General features: G+C 36.9%; 1 protein-coding gene across 1 annotated transcript in view; it reads left to right on the top strand.

Annotated features, from left to right (window-relative positions):
• LOC141333496 (conserved oligomeric Golgi complex subunit 5-like) overlaps positions 1-20,185 on the top strand; it is a 104,592-nt gene that overhangs the window by 19,712 nt on the left and 64,695 nt on the right. The window contains exon 7 of the mRNA XM_073838515.1: positions 13,934-14,064. Within this exon, the coding sequence (XP_073694616.1) occupies positions 13,934-14,064 (131 nt within the window). The remainder of the gene's footprint in view (positions 1-13,933; positions 14,065-20,185) is intronic.

Raw genomic sequence — 20,185 nt, 5'->3', positions numbered from 1 at the left:
AAACAGATCTTACAGAAACGGTCAGGGACAGCACCATGCCCCATCCTTGCAAAAGTCCTCTCTTTTCATTGTTTATTCCAAGACTTTCCGAACCATGTGAAGAAATTAATCTCCCTCAGTGTGACAGGTCAAGACTGGCATTCCCTCCTCACTATATAGTCCACAGCCCCTCGTATTCCACCTGAGTAAATCACACTCCCACTTGCTGTGCCACAATATAGCTCCAGGAGACCGGGCAGGTAGACAGCAGTACACAGTAATCACAACAAGGTCACAGGTTTCCAGAGGGAAGGAGGTAGTCAGGCCGGTGCATTGTGTGGCATATATTTACCCTCTCTTTTTCACAGTGTTCATGTGGGGCACCGGAAGGGAAGCTCCATCCTCAGTAGTTTCACACTCTGTCTGCTGATAGGTGCAAAAAAGTGAGAGTTAGAATTGTTTTTGTCTTTCGACCCAAGTCATACATGACCTTGGAAAATCTCTACAGGACAGTGGCATCTTCTTAGCATTCATATAAGCCATTTTACACAAGTAAGTCTTATTATTTGTCCACAATCAATGGTTTCTGGTTGTTCCAAGACCTTGCAGCACTCTTTCAGAATTAACCCCAGTCAAAGTCAACTTTTTGTCTTTGACAGTGTCTCTTGTGTGATTACTTAAGCCCAACTCATTAAACTCATGTTCCTAAGAAATAATGGACTCCCACAGCGACTGTGAGTGGTTGTTTGCAGAGCAGGTTTGCAGTACTCCCACACCATACTTACATGGGCAATACTCCATATATGTGAAGCAGAATACTCTCTCACTCTTTCTCTGTTTTTCTGAGCTGGAAGGCAGCTTTTAGCACTAGCCAGAAGCTGTAATAGCGACAAGAGCGCTCACATCATCTTTCCCTTAAGAGGATAATGGGTTGGATGGCTTTCGATTACTCAGTCTTGCTCTTTCCACATACATTAATTGAGTTAAATGTGTCAGTTACTGTGGCGGATACGCATCAAAATAACAGCATGCATCTATTTTCTCGCAGTGCAAGCATCAAAACAAGACAGCGCAGTTTTTCTTCAAAACAGTTGTTGAATCAATTCATATTCCTGTCTGCAGCACAGTGCTGAATATATTGGTCGCAACGATGCACAGTATTTTATGTATTTTAAACAGTAAAAGTTGTCAGATCTCTAAAGTTATGGCTTGTGTGGAAAAGCATGCATTTCCTTTGAGCAGATGCTCCAGTTGTGAGAGTACAGAAACTTGAAGCTTTTTACCTCTTGTTGCTGCCATCAGAGTGAGTGACCTGGTAGCCCATATATTTCCCAGTTTGAGTAGAGCCATGCCAGGGCGAGTAATAAAGGACATGCTTATCTGAAGGGATGAGTCTGGCTGTCTTCCTCTATCTGCCTTTCTGCAAAAGCGCTTCTTTTGCCTGTCAGGGGGGGCAGGGAAGTCAGATGTTGTAGGATGTAGTGCCATGCATCTCGCTTAGAGATCTGCTCCTTTCCTTCTCTCTAGTCTTTCTCTCTCTCTCTCTCATCCATCCCTACGCTCAGTGCTTTCAAAATGCCCTACCTACTCATTTCTCTCCTCCTCCTCTTCTCGCTCTCTCTCTCTCTACCCTCCCACCTTTCTCATCACTCTCGCTTTCCCTCTCCCTTCCTCCCTTTCTGTGCTGTGGTTTATAACACTCCTCTGGTTCCCGATTGGTCTCGTGTAATAGTTGTAACCCTTTCTTCTCCTGTTGCTCAAATAGGTGCCAACAGGTGAATATGTTGACATTAGGTCACAAAGTCAACTTTTGATTTCAGTCCATGCAAAAATCTTTGTAAAAGCCTTGAGCAAGGATGTGGGTGAGTTCACTTGCAAGGCAAGGGCTCCATCTGAGTCTGCACAATGCAAACAAGACAAACCTCGCATCAAGCGTGATTTAGGTTCGGCCTTTTTTGCCGTACTTGTGTGGGCGTGTTGGTGCACACTGATGCGGAGCCGAGGAATGGGCTAATGATGGAACATCACTTTTTTCACCAAATTCAGAACTCTATTGTTCTAGATGACAAAAATATCACCAAACGGCTTCAGATTACCAAGCTGAACATACTTGTAAATATTTCAAGGTGAGCATTAATATTTAAACTTTTTATTCAGACCCTGTTCCAAAACACTTCTTAGTAGATGCCTGAGCGAGAGAGTTAAATATATTTTTAGACAATTCCTCGAGCTAGTGGCCCTTCGATTACAAAAGCTGATGTCTCATTTCTAGTGTCTGTCAGTAATGACCACTCTCTTTATGTCGTTATCTCTCTCCCGTTGTATAAACTGCCCTGTTGAGTGTGTTTGTGTGATTCTAGCTTGATAATGCCGCTGTGACTGATGCTCATTGAGTGGAAGCAGAACTCCAGAAGCCCTGGGTGAATTAACTTGTGCTTAGCAACCGCAGGTTCCAGGAGCGGAAGGTACGACGCCAGGTGCCAGCTCGCTGGGAGAGGCGTGAGGGATGAAGAGTCGTGGAAAATCTGCGCCTTCTGCTCCCTGGAGCAACCTCCAGGAAGCAAGCTTGCTCACTGGGTCTCTGGCACGACCCTCTGGGATGCTGCCTTGCAGTTTGCCACTTCTCATCTGGCTGAATCTCTTCCATAAGTTTTGCTAATTGTCAGCAGCTTTGAATGTAGGGCATCCCATCAGATTTTAGAGCCGGTGTGAGTGGTGGGTCATACCTCATTTTCTGGCTCTGCTTTAAACCCTATCCCTCTGTATCCTCTCTGGCACTACTCTCATCCAGAGCCAGTGTCAGGTAGTACAAGTTGGAAAGCGTTATCCGAATCTGATTTGCTATCCTAAGGCAGTTCTCCCTTATCTGCTTTTTATTGGGACATTATGTTAGCTTTAACAAGCACATTTGAACAGAAGCTTAAAGAAACGGCCACCTAAAACCAAAGCCAAACAGGAAATTCTGGTTGGCCTGTAGTGTTATATTTTGTTGGCTCACTACTCCCTCAGAGACTCGGGAGCTGTTCTTGGTCACGTTCCCAGTGTCTCCAAGGGCTCTCTTGCATGTGGACTTGGGAGAGACCAAATACAGATGACAGACCTATTGGTCAAACTCGCCTTTGGCCGTCCTCAGTCCCCAAAGTCCTACAGCTGTTCCATCAGGGCTCGTAGTAAGAACTGCACATCTGTTGAGCCGGGCCTAAGTGAGACTAGCTGCACTTCAGATGGAAAACATTTGGGCACATGACTTTGGAGCAGTTTATCTTGTTAAACTTATTTGTGTATTTGGAATATGATGCAAGCAGATGCAAGGATGCTTTTACAGCATTAAACTGATTTTCAAACACCAATGCAATTGATACAGATGGTGATACTAAATATAGTGCAGTCTCATATTCTGAGGTGTTAGGTTGCGTCTTTCAGTGCTCATTATCTGAGTTATTATGAATGATACTAGTGATGGCTAGACGATAATTTTTCTCCAAACAGCTTTCAATGCAGTGGAAGGGTCTGGTCTGTGGGAAATGGGATTGGTCCTGTATTTAGCAGATTTCAGAGGCTTTGCTTGTATAAACAGTGTCAAGTCCCTTTAGCCTCTGCGGGGCCAACACGTCATTCCGTGACGCAAGGTTAGTGTTAATGCGAGTCTGGATCCCCCACATTGTGTTTTCACGGCGGCAGATTAGCGGGGACACCCTGACTGTGAACTTCTGCTTTCTGCGTATGTTGGTTCAGCTTTGCTTCGCCATCCCATAGGGATTCTGTCCAATCCCAACAAAGCATTCCGAGTTCATCCACTTCCTGCCACAGTTGATGGGGCTGTGTTGTTATGTGTTTTGTTGTACCGGGGGAGGGGAGGCATGGGAAAACGCCATCCCTTATGAGAGGGGTGACCTTCAGAAAGCTCCATCACCTCCCTGATGCCTAATCTGTTCTGATTCAAGGACAGAAACACTTGTATCTGTTACTGCTGGGTTCTTGATAATTCAAATGGAAGATGAAACTGAAAAGCAAACCTCACATTCCTTACTGAAACAGCATATCCTAATAGCAATTTTAGGACCTTCCGCAAGTGCTTTTTTTAGTCTTCAGACAACGCCTCACAAAATGAAGTGCCTAGTAAATAATAGATATTCTTTATAAATATGCTGGCACATATTTATTTTACTTTCACAATGAATGTAACATTGTTATACTATGATACTATGACAAAAACAGAACAACAAGAAAAGTAATTGAATAATAGACGATCCAAATGGAGGTTATAGTTATTTAATCTATTTAAAAAAGTATTTTAAAAAAATAATAAAATAATACAAATCACATGCCAGTGTCACTAAACCATGGTAAGCAAGTGCGGAGCCTACAGGTATGTAGAGATCTTTGCTATATTGGATAAAGCCAAATCTTATTTCATGATATAGTTTATTTCACAGTAACAATTTAGTATATTATGATATAGTCATTTTTTGTTATTTTATCTTTGTTGTAAATAATAAGAACATAGAAGCAAGTACTAAACTAAAGAACAAAGATACACATGAAATAAATGGGGTCCTATAAAATCAGTTTTATTTCTTCCCAAATTCTGCTTTAATTTTTCTGGATTCCATTTTTTTCATTTTAATCTTTCTAGACTCTATTTTAATGGTTACATAAAATTTTTTAATCAAAAAGCATGTCTAATTAATCAAAATCTTGAAACGTACACAATTTAACAGCAATTTCTTAAAAGTTTACAAAAAATTACTTGTTTAAGGCCCTATGAAATATGTTTTATTATTTTTCTCAAATTCAGTTTTATTTTTTATCTAATTCTTTGAATCTGTTTTTAATAAATTTTCTGGATTACAGTTTAATAGTTTTATTAATCAAAAGCATGTCTGATTAATTGCACTATAATTTTATAATTAATTTATTATATATGTTTTTTCTTTTTTTCAGAAATACTATGTTGTGTATTTACAATTTTTCTGATAAATATTGTTTTAATAAAAATTTTATTAGTACTTTTATTACATTAAGTGATATTTCTGTCAAGTTAAACCAACCTTTTATTTTGACGGGTTGCTGTGAAGACCTTTACATTTCTGTTTCTGTTTGCATATAATATGACAATGGTTTTTCTCAAAAGTAAAATGCTCATGAAGTGACTCACAGCAGTTCTAGAGATTGTTTATGTATTCATGTACTCCTATATTGAGGCGGCAGAGGCTGAAAACAGCGCAAGCATCAAGCATGCTTTAGTAGGCTATGTGTGAAGTAAAGAAAACCATGCATCTGCGCCATTCATTCATCCATTCATACAGAGACCCACAAAACATGCAGAATTCATATTTAAATAGTGAAATCCTGTGATATTTCGCATTTACAGTACATTCTGTTTTTATGACTTGATCCCAAGATTCCATCTGCGTTTTCAGCTTTGTTGTAATCATAAAGCCTTAAATAAAGTGTTTTACTCAGGAAATACGGCTTATATCAAAATGCATTCCCAAAGTATCATCCTAAAGTGTTGTACCATTTTTAAAAGCAGGTATATTGAGTACTCTATAAACTGTAGCAGCAGTGGTTTACCACCTTAACTCAGTGACAAGTAAACTGGATCTGATATTGTGGTATAGAGATGGTAGCTTGAACACCTGTCTGAAAGAGCAAGCTTATTCTTCCGGTTGGTCGAATTGATGTCCGAGAACAATGCCTGACCTTTTGATGTGATTTCAGTGTGCAAGTAGCGATCCTGTCAAGAAGTTGCTGGAGCGATTTTCACTGTCTTGTCACTTCTGACCAGCTGAATTGTTTGTGTGTCCCTCACCCGTCACGTATCGTAGCAATGAAGCGTCCAGGTGAAAGGAGACATGGGGTCTGGTGGGAGAATAATAAGTTAATTGACCATATGCACGGATTACCAGCTAAGTCATTTCCGGTCAACTGTACTGTGCCGTAATAGGAGTGTACTTTGCTTGTTTTCTCTATTCCATTCACAATCAAAAAAAGTTTAGTTTGTCTAAGAGGACCAAATGTACATGCATACATTTCAAGAATGACAAAGACGATAAATTATATGAATAAATCGGCTAAATATGCGCAAGTGATTGACAGTAATAACCAGACGAAACATCTGATAAGCTGATGACAAAAAAAAAACAGCTGTGCATTAAATGATTCAGACTAAATTCAGAGTAACAAAACTACAGCAGTAACAAGTTTGTGTTGGTTAAATATAAGCTATTTAATAGCTTTTACAGTTCAAGATAAAGCTTAAAAGATGTTATTAAATTATATAAAATATTTCAAATTCATACTGAGTGCATTATTTAATTCGTATACCATTAATATTTAACTTATTTCATTTGTAGTGAACTATATATAAGTATTTAAATAATTCACCCTTATAGGCTGTTTGTGTCTGAGCTTATTTCTTTATTTATTTTAATGACTTCATGCACTTGCTATGCTATATACTTCAGTGCGGTAAAAGTACAACAATTTATTATACTAGTAATTTTATAATAAATCGAAAAGCAAGACTTCTTGAAAAAATAGGCATGCAGCCAATAATTGATCCTCTACTGCCATCTTCTGGTTATATGGGTAATTTTATGTCATTTTCATCTTAAAAAGACGTTGTTTTCCGTGAAAAGACATTTTTTCCATGTCGTCTTTATGAATGAAAAGTGAATCATTGAAGTGAATTTTTTTGCACAGCTGTAGAGTCGAAAAATAATAAAGGCTTTAAAATATTACAAGATTTTAAAAATGTGTTCATGACCATGAAGGCAACTTACTCTCCTGCGATTAAATGATATGTTGTTAAATAATATGAAACTGAATGTTCATACCGCTATCATTATTTACGATGTTGCAATTATTATTTTTCTCAGTTTCTGATCAGAACTAAGCAGTAGAGGAGTCTCAAGAGTGTCCTCCTATATATAGCACATATAAAATGAGCTTCAGCTGAAGTTTAGGAGCTGGCTTATCATTATGCAGAAGTACTAAAGAACGCTCCATGCATATGGTCAATTGACAGACTTTCAGGCTAAGTGGTTTGCCATGGTGTTCTCACATGATATTAGCGTGATTTCATTAGCATGATACCTGTACCTATAGGCTGTTCTCATGTGCCACTGTGCAGGTCACAGATTATTGAAAACAGTTTTCCTCCACTGCTGTTGGAGTATGATACATGATGAGGTCCTAAGTGCTATAATTTTCTTTGAAACCGAAACCGTCTGTTAACATTTTAGTTAGATCATCCAGATGTTTTGGCACTGCTTTATTTATTTATTTTACATCGAAAACAAAGCACAATTTGTTTGGTTTTGAGCACGTCTTGTGACTCATTGCTATGCCTGCTGTTGAGCTCTTGAATTTAAATGCTTTTGAACCTAGTATTGCGCTTTCATTTGACATTTTCTTGCTCTTTCTCGTAATTTCGGAGATGAGTCTATCTACACCAACAGCAATTACCTTTTTTCACTTTCGTTTTAATCTCAAACAAATTGAGTGCCCCGCTTTGTGGGAATCACCTTCTCAGACAGACCCCATATTGAATTTGCGCTAATGTTTCTTATCGGTCCCTTCTTTTTTTTACACCGTAATAGGAAAAAAATTGCATTTCCAAGGTCACAGTTAGAATCGTTTTACACTATATTGCACGCCGCACCTTCTCTCTGTGGAGTGGCTGTTGTGCTCCATTCCAGATAAATGCAGGTAATAACTGTGATTGATGCTGAGCCTACAGTCCTCTAGTGCCTCTACAAAAAGGAAGGATCTGCGAAGAGCCGACACATGGTCATACGAGTGTCTTTTTTCTCCAACGCCCAAAGTACAGAGTCAAGAACAGTGATTGAACGAGCACCTGTGCCCCTCCCTCGGGCATCCCCTCTGACCTCCATGACCTCTGCATGATTTGGTTTTGGAGAGAGAAGCTGTCACTGCATTCAAAACAGTTACTAGTGCATTTCTTATTGCTCGCTGCAGGGTGTCTACTGTATGCCTTCGCGTGTTTAAAGGTACATTTAACTCAAAGATATATTTTTTTACTTAACCTCTTGCCGTCCTGGATGACTTTCTTTCTTCAGGTGAACACAAGCAATGATTTTAGAAAGTGTCTTCTCAAGCGAAACAATAGGTTTGTGTGAGGGGAAAAATACTGAATCTTCTGAAGCTAGAAGTCACGCACTTGCATCACACTTCACAATCGCTTCGTGATGGTCTCATAAACATGCTTATGATAGTCGGCCAAAAGTTATGGTTTATAGTTATGGTTTAAAAGAGATTATCTTCTAAAAATCTGATTTAAAAAAGTATATATAGCTGATAACATAATAATAATAATAATAATAAATATTTTTTTGAGCAGCAAATCAGAATATTAGAATGATTTCTGAAAAATCATGTGACTGGGGTAATGATGCTGAAAATTCAGCTTTGAAATCAAAGGAATAAATTACATTTTAAAATATATTCAAATAGAAAGCAGTTATTTTAGACAGTAAAAATATTTCTAAATTGTACTGTCTTTCCTGTACTTTGGATCAAATGAATGCAGGCCTGGTGAGCAGAAAATATATATATTTTTAAAAACATTAAAAATCTTACTGTTCAAAGGTAAATTTTTCTGAGGTAAATGTAACGTTACGTGACATGTTGTTTGTAAGCTGTTATATTGACAACTTTGCATGGTTGATTAAGCGATTATATGAGACAGGATATGGATTTTGGTATGTTGTACTCTTTCTTTTAACATACCTTTTAAAGGTTTATTCGTGTTTATTTCGTGCTGAAACTGGTATTAAAGTGGAGGAGATGTTCATGCGCACCTCGTGCTTCCGCAATCTGTCACGCCATATCAAACAGCTATTAAAAGTCGGCATTTATTGTTTGAATACTATAATAAAATGGACAGAATTTGAAAACTGAGACTTTGTTATATATCAAAAGTAACAAAGCTTATTGCAATTTATTGGATGCGAGAAGTGCTACAATGTTCCATTCATTAACTGACTAATCAATTCTTGGCATTTACGAATCAATATTGTTTCATATCGTTTAAAAAAAAAAAAAATTACCCACCTATTATTTTGCATTTGAAACACAATATTGTGTAAAAACATGAGAGTTTAAGCAAGTATGAGCAGTAGATTACATACACAGCAGAGTGCTATCCCTTTTATGAAGAATGCATCACATGCATGCTATATTTAATTAAACCTCTGCCTTTTGCAGTTTAATTATCGCAAAAGGCCCCACTGCAATTTTGATTAATTTGATTGCACAGCCCTAGTAGCATGGCATTACAAATCTAGCCCAAGTTACAAAATCATCATGTCACGTTATATCCGTGCAACCATTTGTCCTCTAAAAACGGCATGCAACAGTTTCAGCACTTGTTATTAAAGTGCAAATGATAGCATGCTAATTGAAAGTCCTCCTTCAGTATTGTGGTTTTCTTCTAGGACAATGCAATCATTGTTGCACTCTCGAAGGGTGAAGTAGGTGAGGGTGAAAATGAGGTGAAATTAAATTGCGCCGCAACACAAGGTTTTTTTGGCAGGGATCGTTGATTTTATTCTGGCTTTGGGCCTACCTGTACAAACAAGAGCCAAAGATTCCCCCTCCGCATTCCTGTGTAGAAGCCACCTGTTTCCTACAGCTTTCGATCTCTCCAAATTTTGAACCACAACCTCAAGGTCGCGTCTTAGCATCTGGGTGCTACAGCATGGAGCCATTTCCACTGCGAGATATCTGACCTCTTCTAATGAGACAGCATTGGGTTCTTTATGATATCTCTGTTAGCAGTCGGCGAGTCGAGTCACAGAGTCGTCAGCTGGTGTGTGTGCCCTCAGAAGGCGCTAATGAGTGGATCTATGTAGTGACATTGTTCTGCTTGGTGCCACTGTATCCGTATCAGTCAGCATCTCTGACTCATAGGCTGTCTGTTCAGAGGCCTGTTCAGGATGGCACCCTGTGTTTAGAGACGCTGTTTCTTTCCCTCTCAATTACTTGCAAGAATCTTCCACTCTTTAAAGTTCACAGTGTGGCATAAAAACTAATGGTGCTGCGTTTGATCGGCTACAGATTACTATCGGCCGATAATCCCTTTGATCGGCAGTCTCTAAAAAGACCGATCTCATAAAGTTGATGACGCACCTGCCGTGAGAGGTTTGGCACGACTTGCAGCGGCACTGTCTCAGTCTCTGTGCGGCGCAGGTAAAACAATTATAATGCTGAAGGTGAGGTACAATTCATAAATCTTAGTTAAAGAACTTATAAAGGCATTCAAAAACCTTATGTGAGATGCAATTTCACAAACAGCACAAGTGAATGATGGCCATCTCTTTCTCTTTCAAAGTTCTCAAATGACTTCCAATCACCACATCGCAGCTGCACAGCTGACACTGGGATTGTTACTTGCACAATAGAGGCAGTGTCGCTAAAGTTTATAAATTGCATTTCTTTTTTAATTATTTCAAGTGTTTAACCATTCGGAGCTCACACGCTCTCCTGGAGACTATAAAGCGCGCACACCAGAGGTTGCTATAGACTTCCACATTGTCCGGCATTTTAATTTTCATATTTTAATTATGATAACACATTTAATTGCCTTTATTTTTGTTCACATTTTCATTTTTAATCATGAACCTACAGGACAAGCATACTGTATACAGGCTTATGCATATTATTTATGAAGAGAACAGATGAACAGAGACTGTGTCAATTTTTATGTTCAACACCACACCTGAAGGACACTTAAACAAACAAAAAAACAATTGATTTCTCGATTTTAATAGATACTTATTTTTATGAACCAATATCTATTTGTCACGGTGAGATAGATGAGGTCTGGGTCCAAATGCAGGTAAGTATGTTTTAATGAAAATAATAACAAAACAAAACCAAAAGGCCAACACGGCACAACACGACATAAACTGAAATACTAAATAAACAAAACCAAGAACACGATCAAAGGCCAGGATTGAGAAATACACACAAGACATAAGACATAAGACAATGCAGCCAGAAAGAGTAGTGGAAATGAGAGTTCTTATAGACAAGATAATTGTGAGCAGGAGTGAGTGTAATCAGTGCTAATGACAAGACATGAGTGTACAATTTGGGGAAGTGCAGTGGAGGGAAGGGAAAAACAGCGACCTCAGGTGGCTGAGGGAAGCCCCACAGCCCAGATCATGACACTATTCTTAAATCTCAATCGATCTTTTGGTCTATGCTGTTTTCAGTTTATGAATGAGCAGTAGTGCTCCTATCCAATAAATCACAAAAAGCTTAAGCTCTGTGCTTTGTTGCTTTCAACATGAAAAAATCTCAGATTTCAAATTGTGTCCATATCATTAGGAAATTCAAGCAATAAATACCGTTTTGGCGCTCTTTAATGTGGCATGATAGATCGCTGTAATTTAAACTGGGTACTCGCATGTGCATAGTAAATGCATAGCAAAAGATTTGTTGTGACAGTTTCATTTTTGTTCTGGATCCAGTGCTCTGCTGCCACCAGTTACAATTTACTATAGATCACCTGCAGTGTAATCTGTCAAAATGACAGACGGTGTTCAGATTTTTGTTCTAGTAGCGGTGCGTCTGCAGCAGTGCAGAGATAGTCTGTGGTGCACGCGCAGTATTAAAATTATACGAAAATGTCATAATTACACCATAAATGCATATAACTTAAATCTACTGTCTTTCACAGTCAATGCATATAGGTTTTGGCTAGGTTTAAAGGAAAAGAGCATTTTTAGATAAACAAGGCAATAATATATGGCACTCGTGGAGGTGGGAAAACTGTTCTTTATTAACAACAGGATTGCTTGTAATAACTATTTAAATGCAAAAGAAAAGGCAGTAGAACTGACTAATTTATAATGTTTGTGATAACATAAGCAGTTTAAATGTTTTGCCATTTGCTTGGGCAACCTAATATATAAATCTAGAAGTAAATGCAAAAGTAAAAAGCGTTGAATAATGTGTTCCTTATATTTATTGTGTTTAAACTTGTATATGAAAGATTACTGTGAAAAAATGAATCACAATGTTGAAAAAGCATTTTCAATAACCATATTTGGATTTGAAATCAAAGTAATGGATAATAATGGATGCGTTTGTGGAAACCAGGCTTGTGTTGTGTGTGAGCTATTGTGCAATAACTGCACAATTCGAAAAAATAAAAAATGCACTGCATGATCAAACATTTAGGTGAGATTCTTGAAAAATGTCTAAAATTCACCCCTCAAATTAAAAAAAATCCTGCTTGGAGTTTCACTATAAAGCATTCTACATGATAAAAATAAGGCTTTAAAAAGATCAGTATCGGAGATCGGTGATCGGATCGGCAGATAATGCTTACTGCGATCGGCCTCAAGAGCACCCCTAATAAAAACATGTATTTATTAGAGATGTGTACAGCTACACAGTCTTCTCTTGAAAGTTCACAAATTCAGTTTTCTCATGCATGCTCTTCTTGCATGAACAATTTGTATTTATTAGAAATACTTTTAACATTTTTTTTGGCAGGTGTTTTCTGAGAGGACAGGTGTTGTCAAATCCATGACTACCTGAATGAGCGCACCTTTGTGATTAACAGCTGGTCTCCCAGTTGAAATATTTTCAGGTGTAACTGGGACGTTCAGCCTCCTCCTAGGAGCTGCTGCCCTACTTGCCAATGCATTAATTCCAGGGCATGCTGCCGTCTAAATAAACGCTTTGCTCTTTTCGATGAGTTTAATCAGCCCTAAGTAGGAAGCTGCCAACACAAGCATTGTTCGAGTACTTTCTGAAGCAGTTTTTGATGTGTTTCACACTGAAAACCTAAATCAAGCATAATTTTCACAGCCCGCTGCGACGGTGGGTCGAGTGGCTTCCAGACCCCCTGCTTAGTGCAGACAATTGCGAAGAAGATGGTTTCATGCTAACGGCTCAAACGGGCTCCTAGGGTTGTGCAAACACACTCGTCCTCCGTACGACACGTTATCTGTCACATAAACATATGACTGTTTGTGAAAAAAAAATCCAAAGTCAGAGTTGGAAACGTCTTGGAAAAAAATTATTTTGCCAAAACATTTGTATGTATGCAAATTGTATAATATCCAAGCTACATATTTTTTGCAATTGTGCAGTTAATTTTCTTGTATTTTTAGAACGATTTAATTAGAAGGGTTATATTGGCCTGTTAAGATTTGGCTTGCATCTAGTTTGTAAATATATATTTTTTGCTATTTTATTACATTTTTTTGCAGAGGTAAATCCATAACAATTAATTTTTTAACAATATTTCAAGTGTGATTTATTCATTATACTGATTTCAAAGTTAAGGATTTATTAATTTAAATATACATCAAACCGAAAACTGTCATAACATCTTAGCTGATAATTCAGTATACTTTATTTTATGGTAGCAACCACATTACATTACAGAATTTTAACTTGCATACTAAAACACTACTAAAACATACTAAAATACAAAAAAGTCAAAGTCACTGTAATAAAATTAGCAGTTTTTCTATAAAGTAAAAATCTCGGCCCATTTTTTTTTTTACATAATTTTTCATAATTTACAAAGGAAATGTAAAATAAATATATATTTTTAACTTTTTAAAAGAATCAAAAAGATACTTATTTTTTATTTATTATTTCAATATTTTTTTTAAGTTGAAATGTAGGAGTTAGGTTTCAGGACAGCCTTTCCAATTGAAAGTACCCAATAGATGATGATTTTATTGATATTAAGCTTTACTAATATTATAAATATTATTGTGGGTTTCAATAGATAATAGAATGATTCTAAAAAAAATCTAAGATTTTAATACTTAAATGCTTTTTAAATGTTTTTTGGGTTGTGGAACAGCACCAATATTGTAGAATGACAGAAAAGAACAACAAATTTTCAACAAAAGCTTAAAATCTAACAAAAAATGTTTTGTTCCATCTCTTGCAGACTACCTGTCCCAAGGTGTTGATCTATCAGGTATTGACGTCATAGAAAATGACCTGCTGTTCATCAGTCGAGCTCGACTGGAGGTGGAGAACCAAGCCAAACGCTTACTGGAACAGGGCATGGAAATTCAGGTAAAAATACAACAACGCCGGGGAGAAACAAAGCACAAACAGTTGCAGTACTTGACAGCATTTTGAAAAAGCTCTCAGTGTAGTCAGCTACTTGGTGACTTGCATCTGATTTTAGTTCAGGGGTAGACTAACTGCTTTAATTTATGAGGTGTTTGTCACTTGGCAGGCTGCAATTTCAAAATTCTCCAACACCACATCCAGGAACTGTTATTATTATTATCAAGTACAAGCATTGCTGAAAATGCCCAATTTGCATTGTTGAGTTGTCGTCCAGCGTTTCAAAACACGCATGTTCATGAGGTTGCACTTAAAATTTAATTGATAAAGCCATGTCTGACCTAAAACTTCAAGTGGATGAAACCTGTGCCAGTATTCTCTCTCTCTATCCATCTCTCCCTCAGCATGTTTCTCTTTCACACGACGCTCTCACACACAGCAGATGGGCCGCACTGGCCTTTTCTCCCCTGTCTACAGACACACATGCATCACACTGAACTGTCCAGTCACATTTCAGAAATTCAGCTGCCACATGGAGCCGTCTCAGTGGCTGGAAGATGCAGAATATGTCTGTTTTTCAATAGATGAACGTTTTTAAATGCCTTCACAAATAGTCTACAAGATATGTTGCATATGCAAACTCGCAATTCTAAATTTTTTTACTCAGAATTGTAAGATATAAACTCACAACTGCAAGTAATAAAGTCAGAATTCCGAGATATAAACTGGAAGATGCAGAATAGGTCTGTTTTTCAATAGATGCTCATTTTAAAATGCCTCCACGAATAATCTACAAGATATGTTGCATATACAAACTTGCAATTCTGACTTTTTTTCTTAGAATTGTGAGATATAAATTCTGAGAAATAAAGTCAGAATTCCGAGATATAAACTCGCAATTCTGAAAAATAAAGTTGTAATTGCATGATATAAATTAGCAATTCTGAAAAATTGTCACAATTGCATGATATAAACTCGCAATTCTGAGAAATAGTCAGAATTACATGATATAAACTTGCAATTCTGAGAAGTAAAGTAACAATTGCATGATATAAACTTGTAATTCTGAAAAATTGTTGCAATTGTATGATATAAACTTACAATTCTGAGAAATCAAGTCACAATTGCATGAAATAAACTTGCAATTCTGAGAAATAAAGTCGCAATTGCATGAAATAAACTTGCAATTCTGAGAAATAAAGTTGCAATTGCATGATATGAACTTGTAATTCTGAGAAATAAAGTTGCAATTGCATGAAATAAACTTGTAATTCCGAGAAATAAAGTCACTATTGCATGATATGAACTTGCAATTCTGAGAAATAAAGTCGCAATTGCATGATATAAACTTGCAATTCTGATAAATAAAGTCACTATTGCATGATATAAACTTGCAATTCTGAGAAATAAAGTCGCAATTGCATGATATAAACTTGCAATTCTGAGAAATAAAGTCACTATTGCATGATATAAACTTGCAATTCTGAGAAATAAAGTCGCAGTTGCATGAAATAAACATGTAATTCTGAGAAATAACGTCGCAAATGCATGGTATAGACTTGCAATTCTGAGAAATAAAGTTGCAATTGCATGAAATAAACGTGTAATTCTGAGAAATAACATCGCAAATGCATGATATAGACTTGCAATTCTGAGAAATCAAGTCAGAATTACATGATATAGAAAAAAGTCAGAATTGCATGTTTATGACGCAATTCTGAAAAAAAAAATTGCGATGTAAACTCACAGTTGTGAGGAAAAGTCATAATTGTGAGATTAAAAGCCACAATTACTTTTTTTATTCAGTCGCAGAAAAAGGCTTCCATACAATTCTGCTGTCATTGCGCCTCTAATTTTGTTTTCCTTTTGATTGACAGTTTGATTTTTCTGCACAGTTTATGGTGCAAATCAATGCATAGCTCCAGATGGAGATGACAAGACTGTTGAAATACTGACTATAAGGTCAAAAATTGATTGCTTTATGCATCTCTCATGGGCCATCAGGTGTCTTTGAAAGCATTGCCGTTCAGGGACTATGGGTGAAATTGTGGGGATGAACAGCCCATAGCTGACCTGGTCCAGTCAGGTTTTCTTTGCTCCTGCATCTTTAATGGTTTCCATTGCTTGCTGCTTGCTAAAATAAGCCTCCCAGTGCCTGCAGGCTGTATTTTTTTTTTTTTTTTTTCTTTTTTAGCTCCACAAGTTGATTGTGTGATGGTCAGTCTATCATTCACTTGATGTCTCAAGGTTATTGGCTGCAGACACCGAAATGGCATTGACCACTGTGTGATCTCTTTAATTTTAAATATTGCGCAATGGATGTTTCTGGTTACAGTGGCTGTCTTTGAAAACCTAGTGCACTAGGTAGACCACATTTTTGGGAAAGAGAAAGAGAGTAATAATGGTTTGTTTAATGTCTCAGTTAAATATGTTTTTCTCCAATTTAAGCTAAGCTTTTTGCCTAGAAATCTAGTTATAAAATTTTATTTTTCAAAGGCCAGAATTGCTTTTTATCTCTCGTTCACTTCAATTAACTGTGAACGGCTCAGTTCTCTATCCCATGCATCTCTAACAAATTCTTTCTCTGCTGTCTTCCTACAACACATTCTTGCCCTATTAGCATCTCATTATAAAACCAAGCGATGCAAGAGCCCCCTGACCTCTGTTCATGCATTTGTTGTTCTGGATCTTATCATGTAGTTCACTCCACTCCTCCACGGCCAGTCCTGCATCAGTATATTTAGAATTGTGTGGGTTACATAAGCCGCTATTCCTGAGCTCATGTGGAGAGATCTGGTCCTCTTCATTTCACTCTTTCAGATGAAACAAAAAAGAGGAATTTTCAATTTAAATATTGAATTTTAATCTAATATTTTAGAGAATTAGCTCATTCCAGAATTCAAGTTTCCTGATAATTTACTAACCCTTATGTCATCCAAGATGTTCATGTCTTTCTTCAGTCGAAAAGAAATTTAGGTTTTTGAGGAAAACTTTCCAGGATTTTTCACCATAAAGAGGACTTCAATGGGGATCAGCCAGTTGAAGGTCCAAACTGCAGTTTCAATGCCGCTTCAAAGAGCTCTACACAATCCCAGCCAAGGAGTATTGGTCTTATCTAGCGAAACAATCTGTCATTTTCTAAAAGTAAAATTAAAATGTATATATTTTTAAATCACAAATGCTCATGTTGCACTAGCTCGTCCCGTTGGACAGGTCACAGTTGGCGTAGGCATAAGTACCAACCCAGTGTTTACAAAGGGAATGTGCAAAAAAAGTCAAGATTTGACTTAATTCCATACTTAAATTTTACTTTAAAAAAAAGTGCGCATAAAAAAAAGTAAATTTACTTGTTTTTTTCAGTGTAGTACTTGTAGCAAGGGTTATTCTAAATTATATAATAAATGAAAAGAAAATAGAAAAAGAAAAAGCAAGCTAGTGTTAAAAGCCTTAAAATAGATGGATAAATAGAATACAAAAAGTATAGCCTACTACTTTTTTAAGAAAACAGAGTCTAAAAGTCTAAAAGGGCAAGTTTTTTTTAAATAAAGAATAGAGGGTGCTAGAGTTAGAAGGTCAAATAAAGATGGATTTTTAGCCCATTCTTGAAGATGACAATTTTTTTAAGATGATTACGTAATGCGTGAAGTTGCGGACGTGCATCGCAGAGCTAGTGCAAGACGGCCATTTGTGGTTAAAAAGTATATACTTTTTTTTTTTTTTTTTTTTTAATGTGACCCTGGAGCACAAAACCAGTCTTAAGTCGCTGGGGTATATTTGTAGCAATAGCCAAAAATACATTGTATGGGTCAAAATTATTGATTTTTCTTTTATGTCAAAAATCATTAGGAAATTAAGTAAAGATCATGTTCCATTAAGATTTTTTGTAAAATTCCTACTGTAAACCTATCAAAATGTAATTTTTGATTAGTAATATGCATTGTTAAGAACTAAATTTGGACAACTTTAAAGGTGATTTTCTCAGTATTTTGATTTTTTTGCACCCTTATATTCCAGATTTTCAAATAGATGTATCTCGGCCAAATATTGTCCTATCCTAACAAACTATACATCAATAGAAAGCTTATTTATTGAGCTTTCATATGCTGTATATATCTCAGTTTTGTAAAATTTAACCTTATGACTGGTTTTGTGGTCCAGGGTCACAAATGACCTTGGGCTGGGATCATGTAGAGCCCTTTAAAGCTGCATTGAAACTGCGATTTCTACCGTTTGCCACCATTGAAGTTCACTATAATGGAGAAAAATCCTGGAATGTTTGCCTTAAAAACCTTAATTTCTTTGCAACTAAAGAAAGAAAGACATATCTTGGGGTGAGCAAATTATCATCTATCTATTTTTAGGCCTCTAACACTAGCTTGCTTTTTCTGTTTTTAATTATTTTTATTTATTGTATAAATTAAAATAACCCTTGCTACGAGTACTACACTGAAAAAACAAGTAAATGTACGTTTTTGTACTAACATTTAATTAAAATTTACGTGTGGAATTAAGTAAAATCTTGACTTTTTTTGCACATTCCCTTTGGAAACACTGGGTTGGTACTTACGCCTACATCAACCATGACCTTTCCAACATGACGAGGTAGTGCAACATGAGCATTTGTGGTTTAAAAATATATACATTTTCCTTCTTTTTTTTTTTTTTTTTTTTAAGAAAATGGCGCTAGATAAGACCAATATTCCTTGGCTGGGATCGTGTAGAGCCCTTTGAAGCTGAATTGAAATTGCAATTTCTACCCGTCTACTATAATGAAGAAAAATCCTGGAATGTTTCCTTAAAAACCTTTCCTTAAAAATTCATTTGCGACTGAAGAAAGAAAGACATAACTTGGATGACCTGGGGGTAAGCAAATTATCAGGAAATTTTCATTTCGTAGTGAACAAATCCTTTAATGTCTTTTAATGGAATTGTTCTGGTTTTAATGCATGTTTAGCCGTATCGACCGCATCTGTAACATCTCATCCCTCAGTTTGTTAGTGTTTCCACTTAAGCACTTGCAGTGGTAAATTTATGGAGATAGATATTTGTGTTGCACAGTTTTGATGAAATGAAACGAAACAAAAAGCAAAATCCTAATCTAATGAATTTCTTTGAAGTCTTATCAGTTTGGACGGATTTATCAGTTCTTAATTGCTTTTTGGTGCATAGTGACAGTGCTTAGTAAATTTTCCTCCTCTGAATTTCATTAAAAATGTACAGAGGAGTGGTACTTTATATCAGTGCATTTCTGTTTCGAAAGCATCAGCTGCCATATTGTCAGAAGGGCACTTGAAAGGAGAGTGCGTTTGAAGGTCAGAATTAGACGTTGACGTGCAGTGAGGCAGAAAAAAAAAGTGTAGCCTGTATCTGCACATTAATTTCGGATGGGGTGAGAGAAGAGGAGGTCTGTTCAATTTTTTATCTACCTTGTTTCAAGTCTGTTTTTATTTCTCTGCTCATACATTTATATCAGCTGCTTAAGAGGGGTGTTTTCACGCAGAAGGTCGTGAGAGGTGACACTCTTGGGGGGATGGGGGAGAAATTATGTTTTTCTTTCCACTTTCTTTTTTGGGTGTGGATGAGGGGATGAGGTTTTGGAAGTGGATTCTCATTACCGCAGTGAAGGTTTTCGCTTGCTCAGCAAACATTTGTTGGAGGTCACCGAGGTGTGTGTGTGGTCCGAGATGGAGATGCATGCTAGGGTCTCAAAGGGCTCAAAATTCACAAGTGTGTCCACAGACACACATATACAAATGACAACTCTCGCCTTGGCTCCTGTCTTCCTGACCCAGAAAAGCAAGAGTACTCACGGGGCCAGTGTCCTGTTTCACATGCTCGTAGGGGAATGGACATTAATGCATGCCTTCTCGCTTACGGAAGAGAAAAATTGACAATCTCTCCATCCTCAATACAGTGACCCTAAATGTCACTGCATTCGATTGCAAAGGAAGTGTTGCTTCTTTGAAAGTAAAACACTTTTCAAGCAAAGTGTCTCACAAACATAAGTTTGTCCAGTTTTTGGAATAATGAAAAAAATCACTAAAATTTAACAAGAGTTGATTAAAAGACACTGAGCAAAAATATATGTTTTATCAGATGCAATCACATTTATCAGAATAACACA

This window comes from Garra rufa, chromosome 4 (assembly GCF_049309525.1).
Source record: "Garra rufa chromosome 4, GarRuf1.0, whole genome shotgun sequence".
NCBI lineage: Eukaryota > Metazoa > Chordata > Actinopteri > Cypriniformes > Cyprinidae > Garra > Garra rufa.
The sequence above is the reverse complement of the archived record's forward strand: the minus strand, read 5'-3'. Positions and strand labels throughout refer to the sequence as shown.